At 37.2% G+C, this 19,249-nt stretch overlaps 1 protein-coding gene across 1 annotated transcript in view; it reads left to right on the top strand.

The window, feature by feature from the left end:
- The window catches only part of galnt9 (polypeptide N-acetylgalactosaminyltransferase 9), a 106,078-nt gene that overhangs the window by 26,202 nt on the left and 60,627 nt on the right, over nucleotides 1-19,249 (top strand). The window contains exon 4 of the mRNA XM_030144054.1: nucleotides 9,064-9,238. Coding sequence (XP_029999914.1) covers nucleotides 9,064-9,238 — 175 coding nt within the window. The remainder of the gene's footprint in view (nucleotides 1-9,063; nucleotides 9,239-19,249) is intronic.

The following is a 19,249-nucleotide window of genomic DNA, read 5'->3' as shown; positions in this document are numbered from 1 at the left end:
TGGCCCCTCTACTCTTTACATTTTTATTTGTCTGATCACAGAACAGCTTTCCTCTCTTCCTTAAATGATCCGATGGTATTCTAGGTCATTTTCACATATGACTTCTTCTTTGCATTGTAGAGCTTTAACCTGCATTTATGGATGGCACAATGAGCTTTGTTCAGAGACAGTGGTTTCTGAAGTGTTCTGAACCCATGCAGTGATTTCCATTACAGAATCATTCCTGATTTTAATACAGTGCAGTCTGGGGGTGCAAAGATCACGGGCATCCAATATTGATTTTCAGCCTTGTCCCTTGTGCACAGAGATTTCTCCAGAGTCTCAGAATCTTTTGATTATATTATGTACTGTAGTCATGCAATATTCAAAGTCTTTGCAAATTTACATTTATAATCGGTATTCTGAAATTGTTCCACAATTTGTAGACACAGTTTTATGCAGACTGGTGAACCTCTGCCCATTGTTCCTTCTGAGTGACTCTTTTTATACCCAGTCATGTCACTGATCTGTTCCAATTTGCCTATTCAGTAGCAAAATGTTCCTCCTTCTGTTTACTTTTAGTTCAACTTCTACTTTTACATTTTCTACATCATTTTTTTTAGATGTGTTGCTCAATTCAAAATTACCCCTTTTTTCTTAGTATAAATGTTTGATATATTTTTTCCGTGTTCTATTAACAAAAGATGGGGTATGTGTTGATGAGATTTGCAAATCATATTGTTTATCCAATCCAATCCTATCTAATCCAACTTTATTTGTAAAGCACTTTCAAACAACCACAGTGGACCAAAGTGCTGTACAGAAAAATAAATAAAACCCAAACTAGCAGAGTAAAATACAAGATTAGATTAAGACATAGAACAGCTGTAAAAATAAAATAAAAATTTAAAAATAAGTAAATAAATTAAAATACAGAAGAATAGATAAAGCCTACATAAACGAATAAAATACAAGAACAGATTAAAACAGTGTTTTTCAGCCTTGGGGTCGGGACCCCATGTGGGGTCGCCTGGAATTCAAATGAGGTCACCTGAAATTTCTATTTTTTGATAAAAAAAACAAAAACAACTTACTAATAAAAAATATATAGTGAGTTGACAGAGATAATCCCAATCCATAAAAGACATGACAAAGTGTGAGTGTGAAACTGAAGCACTGTGATACTGTTTATTTTTCAAATGTTCATTGTGGTCAGTTTCAGATGCTGCAGCTCTTTCATAATTCATAGTTTGAGTTATTGTTTGTTCAGTATTAATTGTTAGCCTTGTAAATCCAAGATGGACTGACTCCAGATATGCTGACCAAGGAAAATCAAATTCTCCCTTTGTGCAGTAATCTACACCTGGCTTTTCTGTCTCCGTCCATAATAATATACATTATATAGACTAAATGTCGTCTAAAATTAACGTTTATTTGCAACAAAGTATAGCAAACTATTACATGATCAAAAACAAATTAATTCTAGTAAAAAAGTGTCTCCGTTTTGAATGTCTGGGGTCACCAGAAATTTGTGATGTTAAAATGGGGTCACGAGCCAAAAAATGTTGGGAACCACTGGATTAAAACACATAAAACAAAAGCTGTACAATTAAAAACAACAACAAATAAGAGCCATATAGCAATACCAAATAAAACATTTGAATAAAAATAATACATTCAAACATCTCATGTGGTTTCAAAAGCCAAGGAAAAAAAGATGGGTTTTTAGAAGGGATTTAAAAACAGACAGAGAGGAGGTTTGTCTGATATGGAGAGGAAGTTCAGGAGCTGCTGCAGCAAAGGCACATTCACCCCTGAACTTGTGCTTAGTTTTTGGTACACTCAGGAGCAGTTGATCAGCTGACCTGAGTTTATATTTCCATTTTACACCACATCCCAACTGTTCTTGGAGTTGTACAAACTAATTCCCAAATAACCTCACCCATTTTTATTGCTGCTTTTTGTTGCAGATCTCTGCAGCATTAACACACATGTGGGTTTGACTGACATCACTGTTCATGACTACACAGTATTGATGATTTTCAGCGACCACATGTCTAATGAAAGGTCATGTCACTATCTGCGAAATAACACATCCTTCAGCGGCGCTCACTGTATGTTTACCAACACTGATGATAATTTGTGCAGATGCGTGTGCTGTTTTTTCTCGGGAGCCGCTCTGCGTCGACATTAGACAATTAACATGCAGGCTGGACTGCTTGACCTTTTCTGGATGGCTCTGTCTGTCCTCTCTCATTTAAACAAGGCTCAGTGAGACGAGCAGAGGTGCAACCACACTCACTCCTGGCTTAATGAATCACGCACAGGGAGGCATGCTTTCCTCGACACTGCAACACATTTCCTTTGCTGGGACAGACGGTGACATTTATTGGTGGCTGAGAGGTTCATTCACAGAGCCGGTTCCTCAAGTCTAAACTAAAGTCACATTTCCACTCATGAGCTTTAGCTGAGTGTGTCAGACAGGATGACTCCAATTCACAGTTGTTCACCATGTTAGCAGCAAAGAAAGGCTTAATGAGCCCTACAGAATTCCATTCCAGCAAATACCACAACTAAATTGATAACTTAATGATTCATATAATGAAAACAGGATATAAACTGAGGACCAGCTGAGTACAGCTTGTAATATTAATTTCAAGTGGAGCTGAGTCACGTTAAAGCATTGCATACATTAAATCTAGTTAAAGCCTCTAAATGGAGGATTTGTCTATTATCATACTACAGGAAATTTGTCAGACAGCGTCTAACACTTGCAAAAAATAATTTAAAGAAGACGCTTTATTTGCTACAGTCATCCTCTTTTGTTCTGCATTTATCCCTAATCAGCCCAGTTTCTTAAAGTTATTTCACTAAATGCTCAATTAAAAAATCTGCTGCCTCTTAATCAGGGACTGACTGTAAAGAGCAAACAACAAAAGATGAGCCCACGTTTATCTAGTCACACTGGAGCAAACAAACACAGACTGTATTAAATAAAAATAGGACCAATGGCCCTGTAGCTTACCGGCCAAATTAAAAGCTTTGGGAAATGTATCCAGATGCCATTCATTATCACCCAGTTCTGTGTATTTATCATATTACAGAAATAGCCCATGTTTTGGTCATATTCCAATCAGATCTGTAAAAACTTCACATTTCAACTTGATATCATTGATACTTACTGATTTATTGGATCAATCCACTTCCTATCTCTTATAATGGGAACATTTTTCAAAGTCGCACCAAATCCAGAATCAGATCCAGATCGAAATAATTTCAATACCTTGTGTTTACATCATCATAAAGAAGCTGTATACCAAGTTTGAAGTCAATCGGAATTGTAGTTTTGGAGAAAAAGATGATTGAAATTGTTGTGACAGACGACAGATGACGCCGATGGATGCCGATGGACGCCGCATGATGACAATAGCTTACGGCCTGTCGGCCGGTAAGCTAAAAACTGCAAATACAGCATTCACTCAGTCAGAAAGCAGAGCCTACATGAAGCTTAGCAGGTAAAGCATCGAGCTTTAGCAGTTTTAAAGTAATGAGTAGGGGCCATGAAAGGACGAGAGCGCAGCAGAGTGAGAGAATTTCATTTGGGTTAGAGAGTAAATCCCTGATAGTTGTTTTTATAATTTATCTGTCAATGATTCAGACAAACTGTAGCATAATATTTCCAGAGTAGAATTTTAAACTGAAGCGGATGAAGCAATGTTAACAGTGGGTTAAGGGTGAAGGAGTCAAAACATGAACCAATTTACTGTAGAGCCATTTCCAATAAGTGTGTGAGGGGTGGATAACCTCCATATTGCTGACACGCCGCAGCAGAGATTATTTCCTCACTGCACAGGTCTACTGCCAATACCCAGCGCCAGCATCCCCCACTTACAGTGAAGGGCTGGTAGCTCAGAATTTGGATGTTATTTCTAAAAGTCTGGCACACTTGGATGAGGAGTATCATTTCACTTTTGGCTACAAATTTGTGAATATTTCATGAACATCACACTGCTTGTGTGAGCTAGTTTACTCCATAGGTAACTTCACTACTCTGCTTGTGATCGATGGAAGCGATCAATTTCAGACCTGTTTCAGTATTAGAGTCTGAGACAAGTCCATAAATCCACAACTGGAAACTCAGAAGAATGTAACCTGTGGTTTGTGTAGCAGAAGTATGTCTCTGTCCTCCAACGTGATCAGTTTACCGGACCAGGTTCTTCGTAAATGCACACTAAAACCCAACTGACACGTGTTCTGAGGCTGGGACTGCGTCTGAAACCTCCTGTAGGTCATCTTTAAAGCGGCTGCTGCCTTAGTGAACACAGTGGAAATACATGGAAGGGAAGTAATTTAAGCTTTGCAGAAGGTGAACTGTAAGGTTTTCCAACAGTCTATAGAATCCAAGGCACGTTCTGCTTCTGTGTTTAATCTGTCTTTTACCATATCTCCCACCATCTGCCCTGTCACCAGAGCAATTCATGGCGCCTCTGCACTGTGTATTTATTTTAAAGTCATAGTGTGAAGTATACTTATTTATCTTCTGCTATGTTGCCCTGCCAGTCCTTTAAAATGTTTTCCGTACTCCATAACTCTCCTCCCATGGATGAAGGCCAACATTTTATTTGCTAGGATCAGAGGGAAGCCCATAACTTTTCTCCTTTCCGGCAAGACCCACTAATTATTGCACTCTAATAGCTTTTATCATATTGTAGCTGCAGGGTAGCCTGATGATAAAGGAGTCCTGCTGCAGAGGTTCGAACCCGCAACAGTTTAAACAGAAGTGAACTGCAAAGGTCCTTCAAACATGTTCAACACAGCTTCTAACACTGACTCAGCCAAAATGAACCTCGCTATACATAAATTATTCCGTGAAGTTATTACTAAGTGCTTAACCCTTTATATTGAAATGCTCTGAAATTCAAAATTTCAACCTTTGTGCGTCATTAGATATCGTCATCTCCCTCCTCTTACCATAAAACATTCAAGCATCACTTGCTAAAAAATAAACACATGCAATAAAACAACTGTTATAAAGTCATAAACTGACAAAAAAAATCCCTCATATTCACTATTTACAGCTTCAAAATTTCTGTGAATCATTGTTTAGTGATTCCAAAAACCAACATGCTTCTGGACCTCACTGAGGCACAGGATTGGCCCCATATTTAATGTTTGAGGAAATTACCAAAAATAGTCACTTGCCCAATAAAGGGTTAATGCATGCTTACTTCTACCCAATATTCTGCAAAGTTTTTCAAGAAAGGAAACCATTGTGGGAAAGGAGGTCCAGGTTTGGATGCTCTCAGCTCAGATATGTAATATTTTAAGTTTCAGTCTCTTTTGTTTTAGTTTTCATTCTGAAGGTTGAGGAAATTACCAGAACAAGAATTTCAACGGGATGGTTTAAAAACATTCATTGTCTCAGTTTTTTCAAGGATGAAATGCTGCTGTTCCAGCCCCAATGACAAAGTCTGAGTCATTGTGAGGATGTGCTAAAGCGTGTGTGGAAATGTTATTGTCAATGTTATTTCTACTCAAAGGGAATGCAAATAGTGGAAAACAAAACGTGCAATCTCCTATTAGTCATTATGTACTGCAGGCTTGTACTGAAATATACATATATATAGCAGACAAGAATTGCATCCATGTGTCTCCCCCTACTTCCCCCCTACTCCCCCAGTCTCTCTCTATCTCGCTCCCTTTTTCTCCTCCTTTACCCTTTCTTTTTTACCCCAACTGGTCAAGGCAGACGTCCATCCTCCAGCAGTCAGGGTCTGTTCCAGGTTTCTTCCACTGTCACCACTCACAAATGTTTGCTCCTGGAGGATTCTGTTGGGTTTCTGTGAATTGGCTTGAGAGTCTGGTTTCGACCAACTCGATATGTAAAATGTCATGAGATAACTTTTGTTATGATTTGGCGCTATATAAATAAGATTTGATTGATTTATTGATTGAGGTTTGAGCTGAAATTCCAGAAAATAATTTTTTAAAATCTCCATCCTCTAGTGTTATTCTTTTTTGTTATTCTTCATCATTATCATAGTTTAAAAGCTTCACAGATGTATTATTTTTCCACAGTAAATTGCTACCTTAGTTGGTTATTGAGAAGCTGACAGGCATAATAGGTACTTTAACAAAAACCTGAAGTTGGCTCCTGTTTTGGAAGTTGAACCAAACTGCTGCTCTGGATCATATTATATTATTTCAAACTTTTCCATACGGCCTGATCACAATCAAGGGTACCAGAAAGGGTGTACAAATAGATAAAAAATAGTAATGCTCTATCAAATAATCAAACAGGCCATTTTATTTGTCTGATATTTCTCTTTTAAAGTCCAAAATATTTTTGTATTATGGTGTCTACTAAAAATTTCTCAGGCTTGTACCCCTGTCAAATCAGAAATTATTGGGTGTACGGACACTACAGCCTAATAGCCTCCATATTTAATGCCTACAAAGATATACAAATGTTTCAGTACTCAGGATAATCATGCATTGTTTATTGCATAGATGTCGAGTTCAAAGCATGTGTGCTGAAAAATTCCATATATTGACAGAAACAATCAAATTAGACCCACATATTTTGATATGGTGTATGGTCTCTACAAGATTGGAATGGAAATCTGGCTTACCACATGGTCACATCTCTGTTAGATCTGTAACTAAGTCTTCCTGGTACAGGAGTAAATAAACATTTGTGAACAAGTTATAACAATATATCTATAAGGCATATACGCCATATTATTGATAGAAGTATATTGGAGTACGGACATTACATGAATTTTGGTGAACAACACGCCATTGAAAACATGCGGTTCGACATAAACATCAGTTTGCCACATTGTTACCAAATTGTCTGCAGCCAGGGAGCAGACCAACATCTGTAGTTGTGCATATTTAGTCATAATAATACTGAAACAACAGGTTCCCATTCTATTATTACAATTAAAGGGCTGTAAAAGAAGGGTTTTCAGAACAAAATGGTTGATTGTCTTAACACTGAAAATAAGAATTGATAATCAAACAACTGTTCAACAAAAATGATCAATAAATGAAAAGCAATGTGATGTGTGTATTTTGTATTAAAAAAGACACAGGAGTTGAGTAGTAATTATTTATTGTGTTACAAAACATTATGTACAATAATTTTGCTCTCTTATAACAATAAAATTGTGCATGTTTTCGCGCTCACTGGGTCGCCATTTTATCAGTTTTTATCCGATTTCCTTCAAATTTGGAGGATTGCAAGATCTAGTAATAAGATGGCCAAAGAAACATTTTGGGAATGGTTTTGGGGGTATCTTTTTGCAATACTGATTAATAACTGATGCAAATATACTTGATTGTGATCAGGCCGACAGTTTGTCAGTGAATTGCATTTTTTAAACCTGTATTTAACCAGGAAAGATTCAGACATTAAAATACAGCTCACCACAGTACAGACAGGGAAATAACCAAACATATATTCTATGAAATGTCAAAATGAGTCTTATCTAAGATCAGCTTTTTGTAGTTTAGCTGATATGAACAGAACTACAGGTATGAAAGTATTAAAACCTGCATGCAGCATATTTTTCAACTGTGTCAGAAATTCCACTGAGACATCAGGTCAACATTAAAACTCCAAACTGAAACACCCCAACTGGCAGCCCGATTTTAATCTGAAACCTTTCTGCAGTCACAGAGATAACCACTCAGCCTCATGTTAAACACAGCCAGAGCACCGCTGATACAGAAAATAACATGTTGGGCAGCCAGGGAAACACAGAACCCAAGTTTCCATGACTCAGTGGTTACTTTAATTTGGTGTCAAATGCTAAGGCCTGTTTGCTTAAAGGGTCACTGCTTCCAAATTCACCTTCTCTCACGGCAACAGACACCCCTATATGTTAAGACTTTCAGCCAGAAAAAGACTCCCGACAATCCCTCCTCTCACTGCGTCTCCTCAGTCACACAGACAGGGGGATTAGACTGCCATTTTTTACTTTCACAGACTGATTTATGTGAGGCAGAGTCAGAAGCTAGGTGTGGATGCTGTTCAGAGCCTGTATGCCAGAAGCATCCTTATTATTCTCTGCTTTAGAAAGTGAAATGCTCAGCAGTAACCCAGAGGAGAAGCTCAAACAGTCATCTATCCTCCAACGAAACACAGACAGCAATTTGTGCAACTGACTGTTTACCCGGCAAACTTTGTTTCTAGTGATGACAGCCAGCCTCATCTGTGAGAGCAGACGAAGAAGGATGCTATAATCCATCTTGAATACAGTTGTAAACCCTGAAATGTATTAGATAGTGACAGCAACCAAAGAATAGTCACCTTCAAAATAATCCAGTTAATATGAAGCAGTTAAACCATTGCACAATTAAACAATGTTCCAAAGTCCCCAGTACAAAATGCCTCACAAAAGCAGTAAAATATTAGCATAAAATCATCAGGTTAAAATTAGACTGATAAAAAAAAAACAAAAAAAAAACATTATTCATGTTTTTAGAGTTCATCAGGAAATGAATATCTAAATAAATGCCTTTTAACTTTTCGTTAGAGGAGTGCCTCTGATTTATTCATTTTTCTGTATTTTTATTTTCCTACTAAACAGCACATCACACCTCTTTGAACTCCTGAGGATGATTTTTCTTTTTCCAAAAAACAAATTGGTGTGTTTAAAAATAGTCAGAAATATAACTCAAGTGTCAGGTTATCTAACAGATCTACTGTAGCCTGTTTTTCATTTAGTTAATGAGTCTGAGGATGGAATGGAAATGTTGAAGTGAAGCTCAAAACGTTATAGTTAAATGTTCGAATGAAGATTTATTTGCACTTCAATCCTAAAGTTGAAACAGGAGGAAACTGAGCATCTTTCCAAATGGACTGAGAAATGTAAGGTGCAACACAAATGCAGTAAAATGAACCAGACAGGCCACAAAACCATTAGGTTTTAAAACAATCTGGTGTGTAAAAAACAGAGAAGTGTAACTTAAGTTTTGGTTAATGTTAGGAATGTGTTATGTTTTCCTACAGCTGCCTGGATAATAGTCTCTCTCTGTCGTTTAAAGGAGGATTCTGTCTCATTTACTTTGTTGCAGTGGAGCTGAAATTCAACTTGGACCAGTATGTGAACAAGCGCTACCCAGGCCTGGTAAAGATTGTGAGGAACAGCAAACGCGAGGGTCTGATCAGAGCCAGAATACACGGCTGGAACGCGGCCACGGCTCCTGTTGTCGGCTTCTTTGATGCCCATGTCGAGTTCAACACCGGCTGGTAAGAAAAGGTCATGTTTAACACAAGAAGGTCTGAGCTGTCTCTCTGTACTTCTGCACTTTTGCCTTTGCAGGTTACTTTTTATGTTTTCATTACAGAGCGATGTCATGTAAGATTATTATCATTGAAACATGCAGTTTTTTTTCTGCCTTCGGCATTTTGATATCCTGCCAGATGAGCTCTCACTGAGGCAGCACTTTCCAGCAGAATGACCCTTATTATTACTAAGGCTGTATCATTAATAAACATCCGTCTGAATGACTCTACCTGACCAGCGAATACACACTGATGAGCCAAGAAAAAGCCGTGAAAGACACAGTGACTTGCCATTAACCCATAAGGACCCAAACATCCATCACTGACCAAAACCATCTATTGATGTAACTGTTTAATACCTGTTGATCCAGTAATCCTATCAATACATGTAAATAATTGGTGTAAAATAGAGTTTGTCATCTTTTCGTGGTCATCAGATATGACCTAGCCTGGCCGGTGTATTCAATACTGACAAAACAGTCTGGAATTGGGCCAGCCGCGGTGAAATATGCCAGATCTATTTTATACTGGACCAATCATAAGTCTGGGGGGGCGGGTGTTTTGCAACGCATCACTTTATGTCAAAGTCAGTTCCAAGTCTGCAAATCTCTGTATAAGTGTTGTCAGTTGCTTGATTCAAAAATAAGAGTTGAATTACAGATTACACCCTGTATTCTCAAGTTTCACTGACGTCCGTCTTGTCTGTGATTGGTTTACTCGGTGCTTGTTAGTCCCGCCTTTATATTTGGATTCAAGCCCCACGATTCCAGGCGGATTTCAGAAAGATGGATGGCTGGTCAGGCTAGATATGACCCATTTGGACGTTCAGAGGCTCTGTAGTGAACGTGGAAACACTGTGATCTTCTACAACATTGATTCACCAGTAAAAACAGAGTTTTATCGTTGACAGTGGATGGACACACTGGGATTAAGATAAGATAAGAGATAAGATATTCCTTTATTGATCCCACAATGGGGAAATTCACAGTGTTATCAGCAGCATGAAACATACACATAAACATACACGTACACGTAAAAACAGTCATATAAATTTGAATAAAAAAGTGTTTAAAAAGTTTAAAAGTTATGTTCCATTAATGATAGATTTGACTGAAAAAACCACTTTTTCTTCACTTTTATCTGTTTCTGATATATTAACCCTCAACTTTACTCGGCTCTTTTATGAACATCTACATGGTCAATAAATTAAACAAAGGTAAATGCCTGATTTATACTGATAAAATACAAAATACATGGATAATATTATAAATAAATGGTGATAATTCACTTAAGAAAGGATAGATATAGAGGCAATTTAATTTGGGAACTGACACAAAAGCACCGCTGGGTCTGTATGGGTTAAAGAGAAAGTTCAGCCCAAATGTTTCACAATGCAACAATATTTTGCTTGTGGGCTCTGTGTTTATTTTGTTACATGGAATTACTTCAGGGGGTCTCAGTCCAATGTCTTGCCTGCTGCTTAAGTTTACCAGCAAACAAGTCACTTGAACACATGTAATTGGCACCTAATTTGAGCCTGTCATCCTGTCACTGTTGGAAGATGATTGTTCTGTGGGAAGCTGCCTGGGAGGCACGACTGGGACAGGGAGGCGTGAAGGACAGAGAGAAGGGACTGAGGAGAGTGCAAAGAAACATTTTGGTTTTAAATTGTTTGCAGTCCCTAGATGCAATTTGTCATTTTGATGAGCTACGTACAAAGGATGTAGAAATTATATACCTGGATATGAACAGGTAATACAGTGGTTCCCAACCTGTTTTGGCCTGTGACCCCATTTTAACATCACAAATTTCTGACGACGCCAGACAGTCAAAACAGACCTTTTTTTTTTTTTTTTTTTTTTTTGCTAAAATTAGTTTGTTTTTGATCATTTAATAGTTTGCTTTATTGTGTTGCAAATAAATATTAATTTGTTAATTTTAGACAACATTTAGTCTATATAATGTATATTATTATGGACGGAGGCAGAAAAGCGAGGTGTAGATTACTGCACAAAGTGAGAATTTTATTTTCCTTGGTCAGGATATGTACAGTCAGTCCAGTTTGGATTTACAAGGCTGACAATTAATACTGAACAAACAATAACTCAAACTATGAATTATGAAAGAGCTACAGCATCTGAAACTGACCACAATGAACATTTGAAAGATAAACAGTGCCACAGTGCTTCAGTTTCAGCTTCGCAGTTTGTCATGTCTTTTACGTGTGTGATTGTCTCTGTCAACTCACCATATATTTTTTATTAGTACATTTTTATTTATTTATTTATTTTTTTAAAATCAATTACTAGAAATTCCAGGTGACCCCATTTGAATTCCAGGTGACCCCACATGGGGTTCCGACCCCAAGGTTGAAAAACACTGAGATAATAGATTTGGAAGGATCCACTACAGCAGTGGTTCTCAAACTTTTTACAGTGGAGTACACCCTGAAATAAATATTTTTAACCAAGTACCCCCAACACTCACTTCAGCATTTTTTATTGAAAAAATGAGGCAAAATTTGTTCCTGTGCCAAAGTTGTCAACAATATATATTTAACTTTAATGTATTAAAAATAACAAATCTTTACAAGCAAGTTTTGTGTGCAAAATATAAACTGGACAGTGCTCTCTTTCACTGATAAGAAAAATAAATTAAATGGTCATTAATGAATAAATGAACCTTTCATCAGCAAAAATAATTAATTACTCAAATAAACTTATCTTGAATTATATAAAATAGAAATGTTATTAAGTTATTATCAAAGCTTAAACAAGATGACAAACAATAATAATATAAAAAATAAAAAAATATTGAAATGAAATTAGGTCAGGAGCATCAGTTTTATTATATGATTGTATTTATTGTGTTTGATACTTCAGCATTAATTCTCAGTATTTATTTTGTGTTTAGTACATGATGACTCATTTAATGTATTTTTCAAACGCACACCCCCATTTGAGAAAGACCAAACATTAGCTGTCAGATTTACTATTTGTACCACATATTCCTTGTACATAAATACTTGATTGAGTCTGTCTCAACAAAGGATATAAATTAAAAACAGATTTTTCTTTCACTTAAACTTTGTTTTCATCATATGTTCATTTTTCACTCACCACCTCTTCTTAAAAACATACTGCTCAAATACATGCTGATGCAATCTGCAGTTTTAGACCCGTAACAGTTATGCAATGTTTATTTAGAATGTCTCAATATTTATTTATTTTTTTTATAAATATGGGATTAAAATGATTCAATTTCATATTTGATTAATGTTGTGCAGTGTTAAAGTGTAAGCCCCACATACTTTAAACACAATAATAATAACAATCTGATAATGATAATAATCATAATTGATCGTTCATAATTATTGGATAAACATCGCATTTAACAGTTGAAATGGTTTGATATCAGTGTTCCTGTTTTCCATCTTCCTTTACAGTACCCCCCCCCCCCCCCCCCCCGCCACACACACACACATAATCTCTGCAGACATTATTGTGTATTTCAGTTTTCCTTCCGCAGAACTGCAGCACTACTGCTACTCTTTATAATGTTTCTCCAACACATTTTCTCAGCCTCAAATTTGTCACTGTGTGTTTTCCAGGGTTGAAACCTAGTAAATGGTGATCTGAAATCTGCAGCACAAACTTGAGTTATTGTAGAAACTTTAGTGGATGTATTGTATACTTGTACTTGTGTTTCAAAGCCGAGTTTACAACACCCATTTTCCTGAGATGTGCCTGCACAGTTTCGAGCTTTCAAGTCATTTGATTTCTGCCAGTGTTGTCTTGTAACTTTGATCTGAAACATCTCTAAAAACCTGGAAAACACACTAATATATACTTTGCAATGAGGAATAATCCGCCATTTTATCACTCAATCCTGCTAACCTCCAACCTATCCAATGAGGGGATGTGAAATGCCTTGATCATTACCTCCCTGTAGACTCTTTTCAAGCATAAATGGAAGCCAGAGGGCCTTACGCTGTGCAAAACTAACCCGCCGCCCATCCAACAAGCAGCACAATAGGAAAAAATGATATCATTGCTTAGGTGCATTACTGATGATAATTGATACCCCAGTGATTCTCTCATCTGTTTTCCCATCTGTTCTTGCTCAAAAATAGATGTGACTTTCCTGCCCCCATATAACCTGTTCACCTCCATACACGTTTCCTCCTCCTCGTCTCTCGCACGAGCCCCTCGCCACCCCCTGTTTTACACGCCGAGGATGTGTCGGCAAATTTCCTTTGAGTTTGTTCACCTGCTGCCATCATGCTCTACACCTCTCGCTGCTGTTTCCCTCCTCACGCTCACCCACATACCTCCATCTCCCTTTGATATCCCGCTGCCCTCATTTTTCCTTTTTGCGGTGCTTCAGATTGTCTTTTTGCGTGAGGTTATATTTACAATCGGTGAGAAGTAAAACAAAATTCCTGTGTTTTTTTTTTCTGCAAGGTACCATTGGGTAAAGTGATATAGTGAGGGTGGAAATGACAAGCAAGAAGCCTATTCATTTATTTGTGAGTGAGGATGCTTTTACATTATCTGTGCTGCTCCCTTTTATTCAAATAGATTCACTTGTGGTATCTACAGTACAGAATCTACTCCTTACAATGGAGGAGGCCCCCTATTTATCATAATATGATTATTCACCATGGCACATACAGTGATAAGTGAGATGGATGGTTCCTCTGGATGTTGTGGTGAGTCTCCCTCGATGACCTTGTACACACACTGCCTGTGCATACTGAGCCACAGACACTGTTGCCAGCTCAAGCTGCAGTGGTGTGATTCATTGGCATGGCATTCCCCCCGGGGTGCTGTACATTTGCAGCTGAAATGTATTGCTGGTTCGCATTACTGTTAAAGCAAACATAATTGTATCATACTGTATAGTGCACTTGACAGCTGTTTCCTATTCCCTCACACCATGTTGGTTTATGAGGAGCTAAGAAGCGAGCAGTTTTCGCCAGCGGAGTAATGGAATCAGATTTTCATGCTTCTGCTCTGCCTTAATGTTGGGATATGAAATTGTTGCCTATCATTAATGCAGTATTGCATCAGCTAAATGTTCACAATCCATCAACTCCAGCGTTTTATATCCATCTATTCCTAAGACAGAGAGTGTCCATTCTGCTTCAAACAGGACCTGTTTCCCTCTTATGCTCTGTAAATAATCAGAATTAATGGCAGGAAATGAGTCTGTGTTGTAATTGGGGCCTACTGTATTCCACACTTGAGCAGACAGATGCAGAGGGGAGGTGCAGAGCAATTGATATTTATTTGGTTTTTGAAACCCCTGCACAGTTCTAATCTCAGGTTATTAACGATTAATGATTAAGCGTGTAGCAGCCGCTCCCTGCTGAGTGTGGGCTGGAGATAAGATTGTCATTGCAGGGAGGTTGTAATGAAATACATGCATCAGAAAGCAACACTTTGATGAATGTTGAATGCTCCTGTGCTTTGTGACCTGGTGAGTTTCTCTAAAATTAGAATAAACTGGCAGAAGTAAAGCAAAAACGGACAAATTCTGAACATAATATTTGTCACAAACATAACAAGCTACATTTTACACCATGTAAAGGTATTATATTAAATGAAATGCCACCTATTTCTCAAAGGCTGAGGAAATAGGATTTACCTTAACTGCAAACATATCTATATTCTCGCTCATATCACCCGGCGGTGGATCTGTGTTTATATCTGTGTGGAGACCAGAAAGAAGGCAAAAGGCTCCATTCTCAGTGCTTCACAGAGCACAGGCCAGGCAGACCTCCACAACCACAGAAAACATGAGAGATTTATGCTGCCTTTGCATTTGTATCACATCTACCACATCCTGAGCAAATGCTTTTAGTGGTGGTGTGGAATCTAACATCACACCTTCGGAACCTTTTCCAGTTCATGCTTCTGCATCCGCTACTATCTAAAACACGATGGCAGAATGAATTTAAATTCTATGTGAATACCTGTGCTTCCTTTGGATTCTGCATTTTTTATGAAAGGTAGGAGACTGGCCAATATTAATATGTGTCCTACATATATGTGTCTGAACATGAGGAGTTCACAGCCTTACATTTATAGAGATTTAGTGTCTTTAAATGGCTAGAAGCACTTTGCTCCTAGACCCATCACACAAAGTCTATAATGTGCACATGCATCATATATGTATTAAATATAATCTCGTCTGGATCATTTATTTAGGTCAATAATAAAAGTACAGAAACATTAAATCTTCTGTGCATGGGTAACTCACATGTTCTGCTGCATTAAGAGCAGAATCCAACAGGATCTTCTTTTACGCTCTGAGGGCCATGCAGCTCTTGAATGTGGTTTAATTGATAATTCCCTGATTTAGAAGGATTCCAAATTTGAGATCCATTAATTTGGAATTTTAAAAAAAGCTGCTTGGTACAAAGGTAGAAGAAAGTGAAAAACTCTCCGTGGTTACTCTGTTGAATCAGGCAGATATAAACTGTGTGATATTTATCCTAGTGTGTGTTTTTCCAGTAGGACACATCACTCTATTTGTTTAATTCTATGAAATGTTTGCTTAGCCTGATGTGAATCTCCACAAAGGTCCCTTCTATTATTGAGGACAAACAGCCAGCAATGAAGAGTTAATAAATCAAGAGGGCCCCTGCCTCGCTATGAACCGCAATAAGAAATGGCATGGTGGGAAGAACGTCGATGGAGGTTGTCAACATGTATTCATTTTATAACATGAGTCATCACTGGAAGCAGGAAAAATCCTCCTCAAATAAGGAAGTGAGCATGATTCGATCCGATATGGAAGAATAACCCTTTCAATGTGGTGCAGATTAAATGGCAGATACAGGGGGGAGGAACGTCACCGGCTCGTCTGTCAAAACCAGACGCGTCCCCCTTTCCACAACAGCTCTATCTTATCAGCAGGATTTCTGTTGTACAGCAGCCGCTAGCTGGCTCTGGGGTGTTTTTTTTTTTTTTTTTGGTTCTCAAGGACATGCTGAGATGAATGGAAAGATGTAGCAGAAGCTGGGATGAGCAAAGATGAGATGTCCTCAAGGTTAGAGGGTGTAGACGGAGATAGCAGTAGCTGTAACACCTCAGTATGTGGCTCAGCAGCGGCTGATTAAGCAATACAGTCTGAAGGTTAAAGCAAAGTCTTTGTTTCAGTCCATACTCGCACTATGAAGCTCAATAACTGTCGGTCGATTTTTGAAACTTCAAAAGGTTTCTGAGCGAACACACACTACATATGATCCCAAATCTGTACAAACACACACACATAAAAATCAGGCTCAAGATTTATTTTATTGTTTTGCATCAAAGAGAATATCTGACCATGTTTGAGTCCATATGGAGCAGTTTTATAAATGCGCTTGTTCTACTTTAAATGTCTGGCGATAAATGTTTTATATACTGTATTAATTTTTCACACTGACTTCTATTTGTAACCCTGTTCCACAGAAAATGCATTTCTATGTAACTAAATCCAGTTAATTAAGTAATTTAATTTAAATCCAATTACTTTTTTTGGCTTCTGCATTACATTTTCTACACGCATGATTTATTTGCTGCAACTATATGTAATTACTTAATGAAGAATCTGCAACTTTAACATCCCTCAGGGCAAGGCAAACATTATGGTTTAGTTTAAATGTTAATAAATACATCTTGAATTGTTTTTCTGGCATGCCTCCAGAATATAAAGCTGTAGAAAAAAAGAAATAATACTGTGAATGACACATTGTAAATGGATTTAACTGTTCTGTGGCTGAAAACAAATGAAACACCTTCTGTCAAACACACAATGTTAATTTATTTTTTGTATTTATCTGTTGTTTTTTTAATGCCAAAATGTGGGCAACAAGAAATGGTTTTGCTTTTGGGTGTGACTAAGAATTACAATCACTCACCGTTTATTTATCACTTGCTAAAGTTAAAATAGTTTTTATAACATTGCTAAATATCTCTGAATGTTCACCACAGCATATAGGATCAAATTTACTAGTAGGCATAGAGTTGGAATAAAGAGAACCCCTTTCAGATTCTCTGAAATGTCTGAAAAGTCAGTATCATCTTTCAAATAAGGATTTCTACAAATGCTTGCAAGTCTGACATGATGTGCATAAAAATCTGATTGATGGTTAAGAAAATCTTGGTATACATTGCTCAAATATGTAATATATGATGAGGTTTGGATGCTGCTGCCATCCAGAATATCAATATGTAATAGGCTTAGAAAATTACAATATAACATTTAATGCAGTGGTTCCCAACATTTTTTGGCTTGTTGACCAATTTTAATATCACAAATTTCTGGCAACCTCAGACATTCAAAACAGACACTTTTTTTTGTTAAAACTAATTTGTTTTTGATCATGTAATAATTTGCTATACTATGTTGCAAATAAGCATTAATTTTAGACAACATTTAGTCTATATAATGTACATTATTATAGACGGAGGCAGAAAAGCCAGGTGTAGATTACTGCACAAAGTGAGAATTTTATTTTCCTTGGTCAGGATATGTACAGTCAGTCCAGGTTGGATTTACAAGGCTGACAATTAATACTGAACAAACAAGAACTCAAACTATGAATTATGAAAGAACTGAAGCCTCTTAAACCGACCACAATGAACATTTGAAAGATAAACAGTACCACAGAGCTTCAGTTTCAGCTTCACAGTTTATCATGTCTTTTATGTATTGTGATTGTCTCTCTCAACTCACTATATATTTTTTTATTAGTAAGTTTTAATTTCATTTATATCAGTTACTAGAAATTTCAGGTGACTCCATTTGGATTTCAGGTGACCCCATATGAGGTCCCGAACCCAAGGCTGAAAAACACTGGCTTTATACATATATTGCACCTTCTATTCACAGTTAGTAGAATGTAAAATGTGGAATTCATGTTGTACTCGGCTTCATTGCCCGTGGGAATGCAACATAATTCAGATAGTCAGAAGGCAAAGTGTGTGAGCATCAGTAAAGCAGTAGGTAAACAGGTGTCAGCAAATCCATTTTTATATTTACTTGTAAATTTGAAGAGGTCAAAAGCTGTTACTGTTGGCAAGGAAAGCTATTTTTGTGAATTGGATTGGCGATGACCTATGTTCTATTTCCATTCACTGATTTTGGAGGTTTTGACTTTAGTAAGAGTATGATACTATATCAACAGAAGGTTTTTTTTTTTTGTTTTTTTTTTGGTAGAAATGGAAGAAACAATTGGAAGCCCTAGAGTGAATTGTAATTTGAACTTGAGTTGACATTAACTATTGTTATATGACTGAACTGGGAGAAGACATTCATGCATCCATGTATGAAAATACTGCAAGTATTTGTCTATAATAATAATAACAATGATAATAATATACAGATAAGTTTACTACGTTAAGTCCAGTATAATTCAGGGTTATCACAAACAGAACCGTACGCAGTAGTAGATTTGTCTACATTCAATAAATCTTCATGTTGAGTATATCTATCTATATTTTATGCATACTGTGTACCCCATTTGGATCCATTCCTTTTGTTCTGTCCGACTTCCTGTAATGAGTAGTAATTTTGCTTTTGAAAGATAAATTGGTCTTGGATTTTGAAAAGCAGCAGATGAAGAGGAAGAGGGAGGGAGGAAAGGCGAAGACAAAGAAATTCAGTGGGTGGAGAGTGAAAAGAAAAGTGTGGGTGTATTCTTCAGAGATGCATTTTCCAGTTTGTAATTGAAGCTTCTTTTTGAAATTTAGAAGTATATCGTATGAAGAATTCAGCAGATGAAGAGTTGCTTTGAAGATACGGACTAGATCATCTCTCAGCATGAGAGAGATTATACAAATGTAGCCACTGGCAGTCACTTCAGCTTCCTTCTGCACCATATGGATTTCAAGCCCAGCTGCCTTTGGCCAATGCTCTAAATAGCAGAGGGGTCTTAAGTGGCATCAAGGAAAACCATTTGAATGACCTAGACACACAAGAACC

This window comes from Sphaeramia orbicularis, chromosome 9 (assembly GCF_902148855.1).
Source record: "Sphaeramia orbicularis chromosome 9, fSphaOr1.1, whole genome shotgun sequence".
Classification (NCBI taxonomy): Eukaryota; Metazoa; Chordata; class Actinopteri; order Kurtiformes; family Apogonidae; genus Sphaeramia; species Sphaeramia orbicularis.
This window is presented reverse-complemented; position numbering and strand designations above follow the sequence as displayed.